Source organism: Drosophila novamexicana, unplaced genomic scaffold, assembly GCF_003285875.2.
Source record: "Drosophila novamexicana strain 15010-1031.04,08,12 unplaced genomic scaffold, DnovRS2.1 tig00000387-arrow-pilon, whole genome shotgun sequence".
In the NCBI taxonomy this organism is placed as follows: domain Eukaryota; kingdom Metazoa; phylum Arthropoda; class Insecta; order Diptera; family Drosophilidae; genus Drosophila; species Drosophila novamexicana.
Window position 1 is genome coordinate 2,316,328 of NW_020824800.1, and position 14,560 is coordinate 2,330,887.

General features: G+C 40.7%; 4 protein-coding genes across 4 annotated transcripts; 2 read left to right on the forward strand and 2 right to left on the reverse strand.

Moving 5' to 3' along the window:
• Positions 1–548: 548 nt before the first annotated feature.
• Positions 549–14,017, forward strand: LOC115759789 (protein cup). Its single transcript, XM_030700868.1, has 6 exons — positions 549–1,037; positions 1,689–2,627; positions 5,521–6,138; positions 6,331–7,264; positions 7,322–8,266; positions 13,940–14,017. The coding sequence occupies exons 1-6, from the start codon at positions 552–554 to the stop codon at positions 13,951–13,953; spliced, it is 3,936 nt and encodes a 1,311-aa protein (XP_030556728.1). The 5' UTR covers positions 549–551; the 3' UTR covers positions 13,954–14,017.
• LOC115759793 (probable galactose-1-phosphate uridylyltransferase) lies at positions 3,391–4,639 on the reverse strand. Its single transcript, XM_030700872.1, has 3 exons — positions 4,621–4,639; positions 4,164–4,539; positions 3,391–4,097 (listed from the first exon to the last, which is right to left on the reverse strand). The coding sequence occupies exons 1-3, from the start codon at positions 4,637–4,639 to the stop codon at positions 3,440–3,442; spliced, it is 1,053 nt and encodes a 350-aa protein (XP_030556732.1). The 3' UTR covers positions 3,391–3,439.
• On the reverse strand, positions 11,368–12,970 carry LOC115759791 (serine protease inhibitor 27A). Its single transcript, XM_030700870.1, has one exon. The coding sequence runs from the start codon at positions 12,814–12,816 to the stop codon at positions 11,449–11,451; it is 1,368 nt and encodes a 455-aa protein (XP_030556730.1). The 5' UTR covers positions 12,817–12,970; the 3' UTR covers positions 11,368–11,448.
• Positions 13,831–14,465, forward strand: LOC115759795. The gene is made up of 2 exons (XM_030700874.1): positions 13,831–13,861; positions 13,940–14,465. Exon 2 carries the CDS (start codon positions 13,940–13,942, stop codon positions 14,123–14,125), a length of 186 nt encoding a protein of 61 aa, XP_030556734.1. The 5' UTR covers positions 13,831–13,861; the 3' UTR covers positions 14,126–14,465.
• The last annotated feature ends 95 nt before the right edge of the window (positions 14,466–14,560 follow it).

A 14,560-nucleotide genomic window follows, 5' to 3' on the forward strand; every position in this document is an offset into this window, starting at 1 on the left:
AAATTTCAATGGCTATATATGTTGCAACTCAACTAAATAACTATAAGCTTAAATAAGTAATATTTAAGACTTTCGGCTTATTTTAAAGATGTTTGTTAAGCCTTAAAAAGTGTATTTTTCCTGATAGTTAAATCACTTTGACGTTCGCGCTGGTGACTTTGGTTACATCGCATAAATATCTTCGTCTTACGAGGGTTGTTAAATTACATGGTACTTGTGTTATCGATAGTTCGATAAGCGCAGTGGGAAGTTGTGAACTCTCTTACATGGTTTTCTTTTGGTTCAATAAATAAGTTCAATTCACCCACACATGCACAACACACATTTGCATCCATGAACAGGCGCACGATTGAAAAGACAAAATAACGGCATCTACGAACTCGCCATAAACGTGATTTCATTTTGCAATATATAAAGTTACACTTTGCATTAAAATTTTAAAGTGCTTGTTTTTTTTTTTACCAATAAAAATAATTAAATTATTGTAAGTACAGCTATAACCAAAGACTACGTATAACACATGCAAATTATTATTCGCAACCTAACAGAAAATGTCGACTAGTGCAAAGCAAATGCTCGAAGCAGAATTGATCAAAGAAGAAAATGGCGCTGGCGCTTTAGAACCAAAGCAATCACCAAAGGAACAACGCAAAAGCAAGCGAAAACATTTCCTTTCAATGGATTATGAAGGTGCTGGCCGTGCAGATGCTGACTTCGATGCCCAACAAGTGCTAACACCTGTTGAGAAAGCGAAATTCGCTATGCCTCCACCGCCGCCACCATCCACACCAGTTCAAACTCCACAGCCAACGCCGGCGGCAACGGCCGCAGCGCCCGACACTGAGGATGACGAGGCGAATTCGGAAAAATGGGAAGATCCTTGTGCGCCACCACCGCCGCCCCCATTGCCCAACAATGCATTGGCAACTGGTCAGGGCTATGCCAAACTGACCGCCATCAAGTTAAAAGACGCTCTGGAGGAGGCCATTACAAAAATGGAGACCCACAAGCGAGTGCAGCAGCGGGCGAATTTCGATGTGAGTTAAATATAAAAAAAAAAAAAAAACATCACAGCTGCTTCATTTTACAGCTATGTGCCTACAGTGGGCTTTCGCTAAAATAGTCGCAATAATAACATATTCAAAAGGGTTGAAAAAAAAAAAACAAATTAGGAAAAAAACTTTTTCTATTTAGAGCTTTTAGGGTGAAAATTCGAATTCCTGTTCAAATCTTGACTATAAAAAATGGAACAAGTTTTTTTTTTTTTTTGAATTTCATTCAAAGTTTAAAATTCTACTTTATAGAAGAAACACCTTGTCGGATGGCAAGTTCGACAACAATAGCAAGCCATTTTTTTTAAGTTTATTATTTTTTTTTTAACGTTTCACTTACTGAGAAAGTAATCAAAATTTATTAAGTGTGTTGAATTTTATTTTGCTAACTCTACCTACAATAGTCAATGTTCTCTGATTGGGCTGCAGAAACAGCATACCGACCGCATACTGTACATTTGTTTGACATTATAAATTATTGTTTTGGAAATGACATTGAAATTTACGTGTTTGACTTTTCGCTAATACATTCTTGTGGAAAAATTTCGCTAGTATCGATAGTTTGTGCTTTTTCTTTTGTTTATTTTGCTACACTTACTCCAATTACATTATCATTGTCATTGTTTTGGCCAACAGTCCGTACCAAATATGTTGGATGAATTGAAAACCGATGCTGTCCAAATGTCGCCTACATGTTCAGTTAAAAGTGCTGTCAATCCGTCCACTCAAGCCATTATCGTGCATCCGAAGTGCAACAAGCCCGCTGTCATACGCAAACTGGAAAGAAAGATGAAAGTTGGCAAATTGCTGGCCAAGCAGCGTCAAGCTCCGCATGCGGTCATATCCAAAGAGGCCATACCCTTGCCACCAGCAGGAACAGGAGCAGCAGCAGGGATTGCTCATGATGATGAAAGCCAGGGTTTAATGACTTTGCAGGTGCTGTCGGCACGCGCCTCCACGCCTTATACTCAGCCCACGAGCCTGTTGTCCTGCGACTTGCACCTGAGCCCGCCACCAAATCATGCCAAGCCAGCTGCCAAGAAATCGCTGCCTCAGATGGCGTTACCACCACAACAACAACAACAACAACAACAACAACAACAACAACAGGCGGCAACACAAAAACCACGCAGCATTTCGGCAACTGCTGTCTCGGGCAGTCTGCGTCTGCCCAAGCTACGCAACACACAATCGGCTGTGATATTACCCAGCCCCAAATTGGATACACCCATGCAGCATTATACGCGTCAGCATTTGTTGGATATACGGAATTCAATGGTACATGCACTCATGCATCGCTCCAAGGAGTCTCTGACCTTTAGTATGCCGCGCATCGCCACCTGCGATGACATTGAACTGGAGGGACGACTGCGCCGCATGAATCTATGGCGAAACGTGGACTCGGCACCCAATGCTCGCAACGGCAACAGCTTTAAGCCGCGTGTAAGTCTCCATAATGCCAACGGCAGCAACGAGTGCATGCCCGCCTTCTATAAGAATAAGAACAAACAACAGTTGATCACCGATGAGTCCATCATACAGAGCCAGCCGCCTCAACCGCAGCAGGATTTTCAGGTGAGCGCTGCACTCATTTTTATATACAAGACATATACATATAGATAATCAGATTAAAGAGCAACAGATTAGCCGATCTTATATACTCTTATATATAGTATACTATACAGTATATAGACAGGCTAGTCTAATGTTCTTTAATCTGATTGGATTCCGATAAGGCTTGTCGTTTGTGCTTATCTATTCCACGTTACTAATATACTAATTTTTACCTTTGCAAGAAAGAATACCCCATTGAAAAGAATTTAGACAACTCTAAAATGAATCATAATCAATTTTAAAAAATTAAGTTCTGTGTGGGATTGCGAGATTTTTAAACTCTTCCATATGTTCTCATTGCTTAATAGATATCTGTTTTTTACAATAACAATTTGTAGAATCCAATGGATAAAATAGTTGCATTAGTAAAACTCTTATATTACATTAAAATCGATCCGTATCTTTAGAGAATTGAAGGTGCAAGATTTTGATTCACTTCTTATTTTTCGTATTCCTTTTCCTCGTTATTTTGTATTTATAGAATAAAAACCGCCATTTGATCTTTATTAGAATCTCGTCATAAGTTATAATTTGTAGTTTAGACGAATAGAGCCAGAAATATTAAGCTCGAGCGTTAGAATTTCTCTATATACATATATTGGCGCATTTTGGAATGACATAGCCAATATCAGAGGAAAGTAAAGTATGTTTTATAATTAGGCAAAAGTGTAATCTAAAGCGCGCCTGACAGTTTCCTAATTGATTATTAGCATAGCCTAGCATGTTGTTTACAATTTAAATTCGCTTTTATTGGCCGGCTCTAGCTCTAGGAATCATTTGCTCAGATAGTGCTGTGTGCCGTCCACTTCTCGCAGCCGCTGAGCGGCCTGCTCCGCCGTTAAATCGCGCTGTGCCATCGCCAACAGCTCAAATCCGACCATAAATTTGCGCACCGTGGCAGAGCGCAGCAGCGGCGGATAGTAAATGGCGTGCAGTGTCCAGTGGGCGCTCGAGGCGTGCGCATGCTCTGGTCCCGTAGGCGCACCGTGCCAGCCCATTGAATACGGAAATGAACATTTAAATAGATTATCATATTTGGTGGTCAGCTCCTTGATGGTCAGCGCCAGATTATGACGCTGGCCGTTGGTTAGATCATTGATGCGCTTGTTGTTGTTGCGCGATATTAGCATCGTTTCAAAGGGCCATGTAGCCCAGTAGGGCACCACGACCAGCCAATCGGGATTCTCAATAACAATGCGTTCCCTGCGCTGCAATTCGCGTTCCACATAGTCGCCCAGCATCGGCCGGTCATGGGTGGCATAGTAGGCGCGAAGTCGTTCCTGCTTCAGCTGTGGCTCTGTGGGCAGAAACGAGCATGACCAGATTTGGCAATGCGGATGCGGATTCGAGCAGCCCATGGTGGAGCCTTTGTTCTCAAATATCTGCACCCAGGCGTACTTGGGGCTCAGCTCGTTAAATTGTTTGATCCATCTGTAATTTAATTACAAATATAAATCGATAATGCGATTATCGATAGCTAGCTTATCGATAACTTACTCATCAATAACAGCGCCAATTTCCGTTGCACTCATGGTTGGCAAGGTTAAATTCGATTTGGGATGGAAACACATAACGCGACAATTGCCACGCGCTGGCGCTGCCTGAAACAGCGGATCATCGCTTGCGGGCGGGGTGGGCACCTGTTCCAGCAGTGCGGGAAAGTCATTATCAAAAACATAGGTGCTCTCATAGCGTTCTGTTATAATGCCATTGGGTCGTTTAACGCCCGGGCAGAGCGGATTATTGGGATCAAATTCGGGTTGTTCATTTAGCTGCGGCTTCTCCTCCTGACCCGACCAGGGTCTCTGCATGCGATGCGGACTCACAAGCACCCACTGTCCATTCAATGGATTCAGTCGTCGATGTTGGTGCTCTAAAAATATATATACAAAATTATTTATGTGCATAATTAAATGCAATTACATAGATTAGCAGTGCGCCGCGTCGCTCTTACCGCTGGCCACAAACTGCATCTTGTCACTGAGCCTAATAACGTTGCTATCACTGCATTTACCTACTGCGTAGGATTAGTGTTGTGTGTTTGTAATGGCTGCCGCTTACAGTTATCTGTCGCTCGTTCGCTCGATCGATGGAGTCCACGGGACAGCGCAATGTCAACTGACGCTGGCGCTGGCACCGTTTTAGTTTTTGTTTTTGTTATTGTACATCTCCGACTAGCGCTTTATACATATACATACTTACATACATACAAATGTATTTGTTTTTCGTCAAGCACAATTTTCATTTTGCTCACTCTCCCTTTTGTTTTTGCGCTCATCGCTTAGCACGCACATTCGCAAGTTTACTTGACGGTTTATCAGCTTACGCTTGCAATCTCTCTCACAGCTGGCGCTGTAAATATACCTATGTATATGTATATGTGTGTGTATTGTGTGCCAATATGTGAGAGCTTCACTGGCGCCAGCCGCTAGCGATGTGCCATCCCCGCGATTAACGGTGAAACATACTTAACAGTTACACAGTTTCTGTGTATAAATATTATATTCGTTAATTTGGCGTGGTATATATATATATATATATATATATATATATATATATATATATATATATATATATATATATATATATAGTGTGTGTGTGTGTGTAGATATGTATATGTACGTATGAATATTTGTACATAAATTCAATTGTATTATACATATGTATGTATATGTGTATACGTTGTATCTTTAGCATAAGGTGTAGACTAGGCACTTATTCTTGATCAGGACGATGGACTTACACAATATACATATTTATTTTACATACATAAATGCAAATAAGGTTATATTAGCTATCAATGTATGTACATATCCTTGTATCCTTTATATACCTTTCTTACACCCTTTCGCAGGATCCGGCTATTGTTAATCAAAGACGCATCGGCAGCGGACGTCTATCGCATACGAAATGGTCTTACAACAACAACGACTACAAGTCCGTGCAATCGTACAACAACAACAACAACAACAACAATCATCAGCCGAAAGCCATGGGCAAATCTCACATGGATGATATAGAGCATCATAACAAAAACTCAAGCAATATGACGGTGTTAAAGTTCTTTGATAATGGCGAGATCAGCAGTACGCAATTGAATGGCACACAGCAGTCGAATGGCCGACCAAATACGCCCATAATGGGCATGTCTAACAACAATCGGTCGGAAAACGAAAGCTTGAAATCAAATGAATCCGTCGAGGATCTGAATCGAGCCAACGAGAATTACGTAAAGCGTGTCATGTCTGGCTTTTTGGTCGTCTCCAAGCCAAAGTCTCGCGATTCGGAGGAGCGACACTATCGTCGCTACAGAAACCAAAATGAAGAGCCCGAGTGGTTTAGCTGTGGTCCCACCTCAAGACTCGATACAATCGAATTGTGTGGGTTTGATGAGGATGAGGAGAAAATGCTCAAAGAGGGAAAACACGCCACCATCGATGCAAATAGAGAGCCCATCATGCAAAAGCACAAAGTAAGCAACAACAAATTTCATTAACTTAATAAAAGAATATGCATAGACAAATGTGAATATATTCATTATGAGAATCGCAAAGTAGGGCCCTAATTTTGTTGTCATTGCATCGGGAATAAAGCTTGTATTTAAGATGTACATTCTTTACATAATTAACGTATCTCACTTTGTCTTCATCTCTCCTCTTCCCAGATCGAACATAGCAAATACAAATGGCAACATCCTGACACTATTGGCCGCAGCACAAGCAGCAGCAACAGCAACATTGCCGCTAAATTTATGCCAAAGAGCGACAGCAACAACAACAACAATACATCGGAGAACATGAACAAAGTGAACTCAAGTGAGCATCCGCAGCAGCAGCAGCTACAAAAGGATGAGAAACGATATGGCAATCGTGCGCCTCAGTTTGATAGCTTCAATCACAATCAAAAGAATTTTGATAATAATAGCTATGCACGCACCGAAGGCAATTATCAGCAGAAACATCAACAACAACAGCAGCAGCAGCAGCAGCATGCGTCAAACACAAACAACAACAATTCAAAATTCATGTCCTTTTTTGCACGCGAACGTCAGGAGAAGAATGGCTCATCCTCATCACTGAATGAGTTCTTTAAGCAGGCCATGAGCCAGACCAACAGTGGCAACAACAACAACACTAACAATATCTGCAACCAGAACTTGGAGCAGCCCAAGAGCCTAGGTTATGTTAATCAAATGCCATCGGTTGATCAGCTCGAAGCCAAATGGCGTCGCAATTCGCTTGGTAATATGAATGATGTACCAGCTGCAGGAACAGGAGCAGGAGCAGGAATAGCAGCCCAGCCTATCAACAATAACATAAACAATAAACAATCAGACAGCTTCCAAAAACTAATTGGTGCTCTAAATGGTGCTAAACCGCAAATAGTGCCGCCCCAGCTGCCGGCACAGCAGCCGCCAGTCGGCAACGATGCCATCTCCAATTTTATTATACAACAGCAACAATATCAGCAGCAACAGCAGAAGCAACACGTGCTCATCCAACAGCAGCAGCAGCAGACCGCCTTTCTGGCCAGCCTTCAGCTGAAGGCCATACTGGGACGCGCCGATACGCAACTGTTGTTACTCCGTCTGACTAAAGGTATATACAGACGAAGTCTAAACTGAAACATCTTATAATAAGTTTATGTTGTTACAGGTGAAATTTCTAAGCATGGACTGCTGGTGCAGTTGGCCAATCCGCGCTTAACCAACATGGATCGCGAGGCTATAACGGCTGTGCTGCAGTTCACCAATACGCAGCAGCAGCAACAACAGCACCAACAGCAGCTGGAGATGCTATCGAGTACAGTGATTGCCAGTCAGCTGCAGAATCTACACAATTTGGCCATTGTCCAGCAGACGCTCGCCGCGCGGCAGCAGCAGCAGCAGCTACAACAGCAGCAACAACAACAGCAGCAGCAGCAACAACAACAGCAAGCGCTTCCGCAGCAACTATCACAGGAGGATCTGCAGGCGCATGCCAACACCATAATGCGCAATGCGGTCATGAAGCGCAAGATGGAGGAGCAGACTTCAAAGCTGCTCAACATGAATGCCGCCGCAGCGGGCAAACAGCAGCCCATGCAGCAGCAGCAGCAACAACAGCAGCAGCAAGCGCGCGGTCAACTGCCGGCTATGCATGGAGCACGAACTGGACGCCAGGAGACATCTTCAAATGCATTGCTGAATTCACTTATTGCTGGCAAAAACCATTCGGCAGCTAACGGGCTTATGATGCAATCCCAACAGCAGCAGCAACAGCAGCCGGTTGTTGCCGCCAATTCACGGCATACTGACGCAGCTCTGCGTTTCGCAGAAAACGCAAATTTCCAAATTGGTGAATTGGCCCAGCCTGCGGGACAGTATCAATCATATGCACAGACACAACAACAGCAACAGCTACAATACGCAGCACAGCAAATGCGCCATCAACAAAACAATCAGAACAACAACAATAATAGCAACAATAACAATAATATCAACAACAACAACAACAACAATAACAACAACAACAACATTAACGTAAACACAAATAATTTTAACAAACCTCAAATTCAATCACAGCAGCCGATGGCAATGCTCACCAGCGGCAGCGGCGGAGGTGAGTACAAAATTCATTTATAAATCATTTTTGTTGCCCGTCTATCTATCTATTCATATTTCTTGCCCATCTATCTCAGACATAACTTATTCCACGCAAATGAATTTTACTATAGAACGTGAGCGTTAACCGCAATGTCTAAATATTATATATGTATTTGAATATATATGATCAGGTTTCAATTTTAGCTATATTCTTAACTCGTGTGTGCCAGGCTTTGGGTTTTTCTCAGCGACATTTTTCAAGATAGATGCAAAAATAATTAAATAAGAAAGAATTTCTTCAATTCTTTCTCTTATAGCACTTTTGAAATTGTGTTATATTTCAATTTATTAGTAAATAGGAAATTCTTCTGCTCTTCGAAATGTTCTCGAAAATATGTATTTTATTCGAAAACCTAATCCACGGCAAGGAAAATGGGCATCCTTTGCCTTATAAATAATATATTCGGTCATATATCATATCATATCATATAATATATAGGAAAGCTATTTGGTGTTTCGCATTTTTAAGGTTTTTACAACAAATAAAGGGGAAATTAAGGCTTATTTAAATATAGTTCCTATGAATATGAAAACCCATGAAAACTTCTTTTATGACGTTTGTGCCTAAAAAGCAACTTGAGGTGATTTTTTGTCAATGAGAACACGTTCAGGCCATAAAGTCTTAAATATATAAGTGAAAGCACGAATTCGGCCTTTACAAATGCATAAGTAAATATATTTTGTAAATATATTTTTGTGTATGTTTTTGAGCCCTGAATCAGTTGACACAAAGTAAATGAATGCAGTTTATTTATATTTGCAATGCTTTTAAGTCCCGTATTTGATGTGACTCAAGTACAAATTTTCAAGATATAAGTTGACAAATCTTTAATCTTATCACCTTATTTATATACGAGACTTTGAGAGATATTCCTACAAAATTTCATCAATGGCTGCAGATTGATTAATTGGAGTATAAATAAAACCTAATTTCAATCTCGTTTGCTTTTGCTACCAGATCGTTTCATAAACATTTATTATTAAACTCTGATTATGAAGTCGGGTTGAGGCGTGATTCGACAAATTTGAGCTCATTTGACTTTGTTGAAAACAAAAATACGACAAATTCTCGTTGATCAACTTCCTATTTAAACTTGTTTTTAAAGATGAGAAGTTTAACCAAAGCTCTGTTAAGGAATAAATGAGAAAAATATGACATATTTCTATGCTGGAATAGGATTAATCAATTTTCGAGAGTATTACAACCCGGAATTCCTATTAATATTGTTCTTGAAACCAAGCCAAGCTCTTCAAAATAATTAACATGAGGAAGATAAAACCCCAAACTATAAATAACTTTGATCCTTATGAGGCAGATGTTAATTTTGTATAAATATCAAATGTAGCCCGATTATTGTAGTATGGAAATATGCACGGCTAGCAATATTTTCAGTACAACGGGCAATTGTCAATTAAAAAAAAAGTTAAAAATTTAAAGGGCTGACTCCATGTCAAATCATATACCATATCAGTTGAGCTCTCCCATAACATTTGTTATGCATAGAACCTGTTTAAATATTTAACTCTTACTTTTTTAAACCCTAAGCACATCGATTCATCTATAAATATGTGCGCCCGTATATGATAGACTCACACATACATATATTTGAGTAGATTTCACGATCGCTCGTCGAAATAAAATAGAATGCGATGATAAGAATGTTAATACATTGAGAAAATATTTATACACGTCTCTGTGTAGATTAGGTGTTGAAGCAACTTGTTTTAGCGCACAAAGTTTCATCTTTGATCTTAAGTTTCTAGCGTGACTAAGATTGGAAGAAAACAAAAATATTGCAAGCGAGGGGAATGCTTACAAATTGTTATCAAAGATCAAACAAAGTTGTGAACTATAATTAAAATACTTTATTAAAGACTTGTATAAGAACTAGAAAGTTCAATTTTTACAGAAGTGAAAACTGGGCTGGGATTTTAGAAATGTCTACAGCTGAGTAGGAAGAAATCTAACAAAAACTAACTAACGAGGCGAAGGTTGCCGGCTCAAATCCATCAGAAATATTTAAAATGGATCGACTAATGAATCAGCTTAATTTCGTAGTAGTAGTTTTTTAATAGAGTTAGTTGGTCGTAGTATGAGGACCCGAGTTTTTATGGATAAGACAAATTAATCGATACTTAATGAATACTACCTATGCCAAATGCCTTGGGCTGGCAAATGTAACACCTTCTGGCATTTGTAATAACTATTTGCTTTTGACATTAAGACAAACTCATTATTTTGGTATTGATCTGAAATTTTGTTCAATTAGGTTTTATTTTTACTTGGGGATCGTGCAATGACTCGGCCAATTGTTTTGCCTGGTGTCAATTAGATCCCACTCTCGTGAGTCATGTGCGCGCCGGCTAAGTGGGTTTTCAGGTGTTTGTACCTATTTGCATATATGTATTTGTGCTCGTACATACATATCTCATAAGTCTAGAGGCGCATTTGTAGATCGGCTCTGGAATTCCCATGCCCTACAGCACATACGTCTTCATCAGCTAAGTGAGGTGCTTGTTTTGCAATCGAGTGTGGGGCGTGTCTAAGTGATACAAGGCTATACGTACTACTCCTAAGACAACAATACGACTACGAGCTATCAGCATTATCAGCTTATAATTATTAATCAAATGCGAACGAAGCTTCGGTTTGCTTAAAACATATCGAATACCCTTACACAGCTAGCAATTATTTTATAATTGTTACATGGGCAGTTTTTTTTTTTTAATGGTTCTTCATACATTTATTTGAATACAAAAATTATCGAAAGGGATTTTCTTGTGTCTTTATAAGATTTTCGCGGTTTTTCCAATTATATTAAATTTAATATTCTGCATTAAACAATTTCAATGCAATTCATATTTTCTTCAATAATCTATCGAAATTGTGTTTATATATTTGATGTTTCGCCCGATAATAGAATTTATTCGTAATTGGTTAGGAAATATTTCAAGTAACTCTCACTATGTGTGACAATACTGGGACAGACTCTGTGCAAATAAAAAAATGACGGATCATGCCGTCATCTTCACATAATAGTAACAATTACAAAATGATCGTCGTCGTATATCATAGTTTTTGTTTATTGATTGTGTTATTCTAGAATCAAATCGTTATGTCTATTGTCTAGCGTCGTCTCAGCAGGGCTGGTGCACCTTGCCGGCGAACAGAATGTTGCCGGTGGCCTCCTCCTCGATAAAGAAGACAAACGGGCGGTTCACATTGAACTCGACGATGGTCTGGGAGCCACCGAACTTGTTCTCGATCTCGACGACGGTGGCTGCATATGCCTCTGTGCCCTGTTCGTTGACATCGATGCCGGCCTTTTGCAATATATTCGATACCTTCACCTTGCCGGCAACGTCGGCGCCGCGCGTTAGACCCGGCAGCGAGGCGCTGTCCTCGAATATCTCACGTACGCCCAGCTGTTGGAGCGTATCCTTAAAGCTGCGCTTGTAGTCGAACTGGAATTTGGGCAGCGTCACCTTGACCTTGAGCTCCTCCATCGCCCATTGGGCGCTCTTGACTTCGTCATTCTCCAGCGCGTGCAGCAGGTCATAGATGCCGTCCATGGCGTGTGGCAGGAGCACAAACATCGAGTTCTTGCCCTTGTACGGCAGACGCAGTATCTGTGCCTTCATCTTGTCCGAGTTGTGGTAGTAGAAGTAGTCCGTTTGCTCCATATACTGAACACGCGTCTGGGCATCTCTGGTGCGGAAGAAGGCGCCCTCGTATGTATTGTAGAATTGGCGGCGCCACAAACCCTTAAAGTAGATCAAATTGGTCAGCAGCATGACGCTGTGCTGGATGGTCTCAGGTGTGACCAGGTTGCTCAATCGCCCATTTGTCACATTATTTGCCCACTCGTTGATGGCAAAGGCCGCCGCTGGCGCATTGCCAAAGTCCAGAGCCTCGATTTCGCTGTCATAGAAATGCTTCAGTGTGGCCGTAAACTTTTGCTGCGTCTCGATGAAGCTGTCGGTGAAGAGTTTGGTGCGCACATTCAGTGTGTTGTGCAGCTGGTTTTCCTTCTTGAACGAGTTGAGCGTCTTGCGATAGAACTCACGCACATTGTTCGCCGATCTGATGTCTGTCTGTGTGCTTATCAGCTCTTGCTGTGTCTGTGTATTGGTGCCAGCGGCCTCCGAGAGCAGGGCCAGCACCAATTTAACAGAAAACGGCGATATGATGACATTATTCTGTTGCTCCGTATCGTTGAGCAGCACCATCTTCAACAGCTGCCACGAGAAATTGTCATGCGAATCACTGCGAAACGGCACAAATGTGTCGAGGTCATCGTAGGATGCAGCCGGCGGCATTGTTGGAGCAATCGCAGCCGTCGCGCTGGCTGGCACCTTATCGGTGCGCGTCTCGAACACACCCGTCGGCGTCGTCAATGTGGGTATATTGTTGCCATTGGCATGCCTCGTTGCGCCAATCAACAACAACAGCAGCAGCAGCAATGGCAGGCACATATCACAACTTTTCATTAGGTTTGTGTACATTTTTATGTTAAATTTTCTTTGGGCGCACTTTAAATTTGTTGTGTGTATGTATACGCTTGTTTTCACTCCTTTTCGCAGCAGCAGTAGAATAGCTTCAAGCGCAACTTGGCGCTCACAGCAAAATGATGAAGAACCGTTTGGCGCGCGGTTCCAACTGAGAGTGACTCAAAGCTCGCTGCGAGCAGGCCATTTTAAAAACCAGCTTAGTGTTTGACAACGATATGATTGTTGTTGTTGTTGTTGTTTTTAATGCTGCTGCGCGGCTTCTGTTTTCGCTCTGCTGCTTTAAAGGGAGTCCCAATCTGACAGCAAGGCACGTCACAATCTTACGCGCTCTCTCTTGCTCTCTTTCTATGTCTTTTCTGATGCTGATCGTTTAACCGTTGATTAATGTGTAAATATACACTTGAGTGCTTAGATAAACCCGATGGCTGATAAAATTCTTGTAGCTCACAAGGAAATCCGCATTAATTCCAAATACGTCAATAAATGAAAATTTGAAATACCCAAAACTAAGAAAAAACATTGATTAAGCAACGCTCTCCGAAACACACATGCATGCAAGCAAATATACATAGTTATGTATGTTTGAGTGTGTGTGTATGTGTGTATTTTAATGCTCATTTTTAAACAGTTATTAATGCTGCACATTACCTAACGGATGTCAAATTGCTGAACATCATTTTGCATCTGGCAACTCCAAACGAACAGTGTTGCAAAACTTCTCACATACAATCAATCAGCTGTTTTCACACGCACACTTTCGTTGTTAGACCTGAGCTGATGTAACAGGCACCGGCTATTAAAATCTGTGGGGTTCATAGCAAACCAAATTAATTTGTTTTGCAATGCAAATACGTCGTCCTCGTGGTGTTACAGTAACTCAGTTAATGGTTGTAACCGCAATAGGTTTTCTGGGCGGTGTTTACATTTGGCAGCCACTCATATTGAAATTTAAAAACGAAAATAAGCCTGAGAACAGCGCAGCTCCAGCGCCAGCAGCAACAACAACAACAACAACAACAATAACAAACTCCGCAAAGTGGTGCGATAGATTTTAGTTGAATGTACATTAAAAACAATAACTTTAATGCATTTCTTCTTTCACTTACCCCAATTGCAGATGAGCTTCATTAAACAATTTGCCTCAACGACTGTCGGCATGATGGCCATCGCCATCGGATCCACGGCTGTCGTATATTGCACCACTCGTTTTTTAATTAAACCGTATCAGAGTAAAAAGCAACGTTTGGAAGCCGAAGCCTGTGCGGAGTATATATTTCAGCAGGAATCCCAGAAGCGTGGATAGATCAAATAGATGGCGCACTTGTCAACTGTTCCAGATCTTTATAATAGTTTTTTCCTATATTTACACATACATTTATAAATAGTAACGTAGATAATAGATTTCAATGGAAAAAATAATTTGGGCAACTGAAATTTTGAACTTGTATATCTTCAATTTGCATTAGATTATCAGCATATTGCCTTCTTTTTACTAGCATACAACATTTGTCTTTTGCAATTTTTACGATCGGTCGATAATATTGTTAAACAACAAAAAAAAAAATACGCTTTAAGTTGAAGAACCATGGAATTTTAGTGAAAGATTTATAAAATGAATTGGAATAATGAATGATTAACTAATAAGTACACATATGTTTACAAATTTGAAATAAAATAAAAACACAAAAACCAAGCCAACAAATAGTTTTCGAACTTTTAAAATATCGACATACAATTG

Excerpts from the sequence above, each read along its gene's own strand:
- LOC115759793 (XM_030700872.1), bottom strand. Across the intron at positions 4,098-4,163 it reads ATTGGCGCTGTTATTGATGA|ATGGATCAAACAATTTAACG; the intron begins GTAAGTTATCGA and ends ATTAAATTACAG.
- LOC115759789 (XM_030700868.1), top strand. The coding sequence starts at position 552 with ATGTCGACTAGTGCAAAGCAAATGCTCGAAGCAGAATTGATCAAAGAA. Across the intron at positions 2,628-5,520 it reads AACCGCAGCAGGATTTTCAG|GATCCGGCTATTGTTAATCA; the intron begins GTGAGCGCTGCA and ends ACCCTTTCGCAG. Across the intron at positions 6,139-6,330 it reads CCATCATGCAAAAGCACAAA|ATCGAACATAGCAAATACAA; the intron begins GTAAGCAACAAC and ends TCCTCTTCCCAG.
- LOC115759795 (XM_030700874.1), top strand. The coding sequence starts at position 13,940 with ATGAGCTTCATTAAACAATTTGCCTCAACGACTGTCGGCATGATGGCC.
- LOC115759791 (XM_030700870.1), bottom strand. The coding sequence starts at position 12,816 with ATGTACACAAACCTAATGAAAAGTTGTGATATGTGCCTGCCATTGCTG.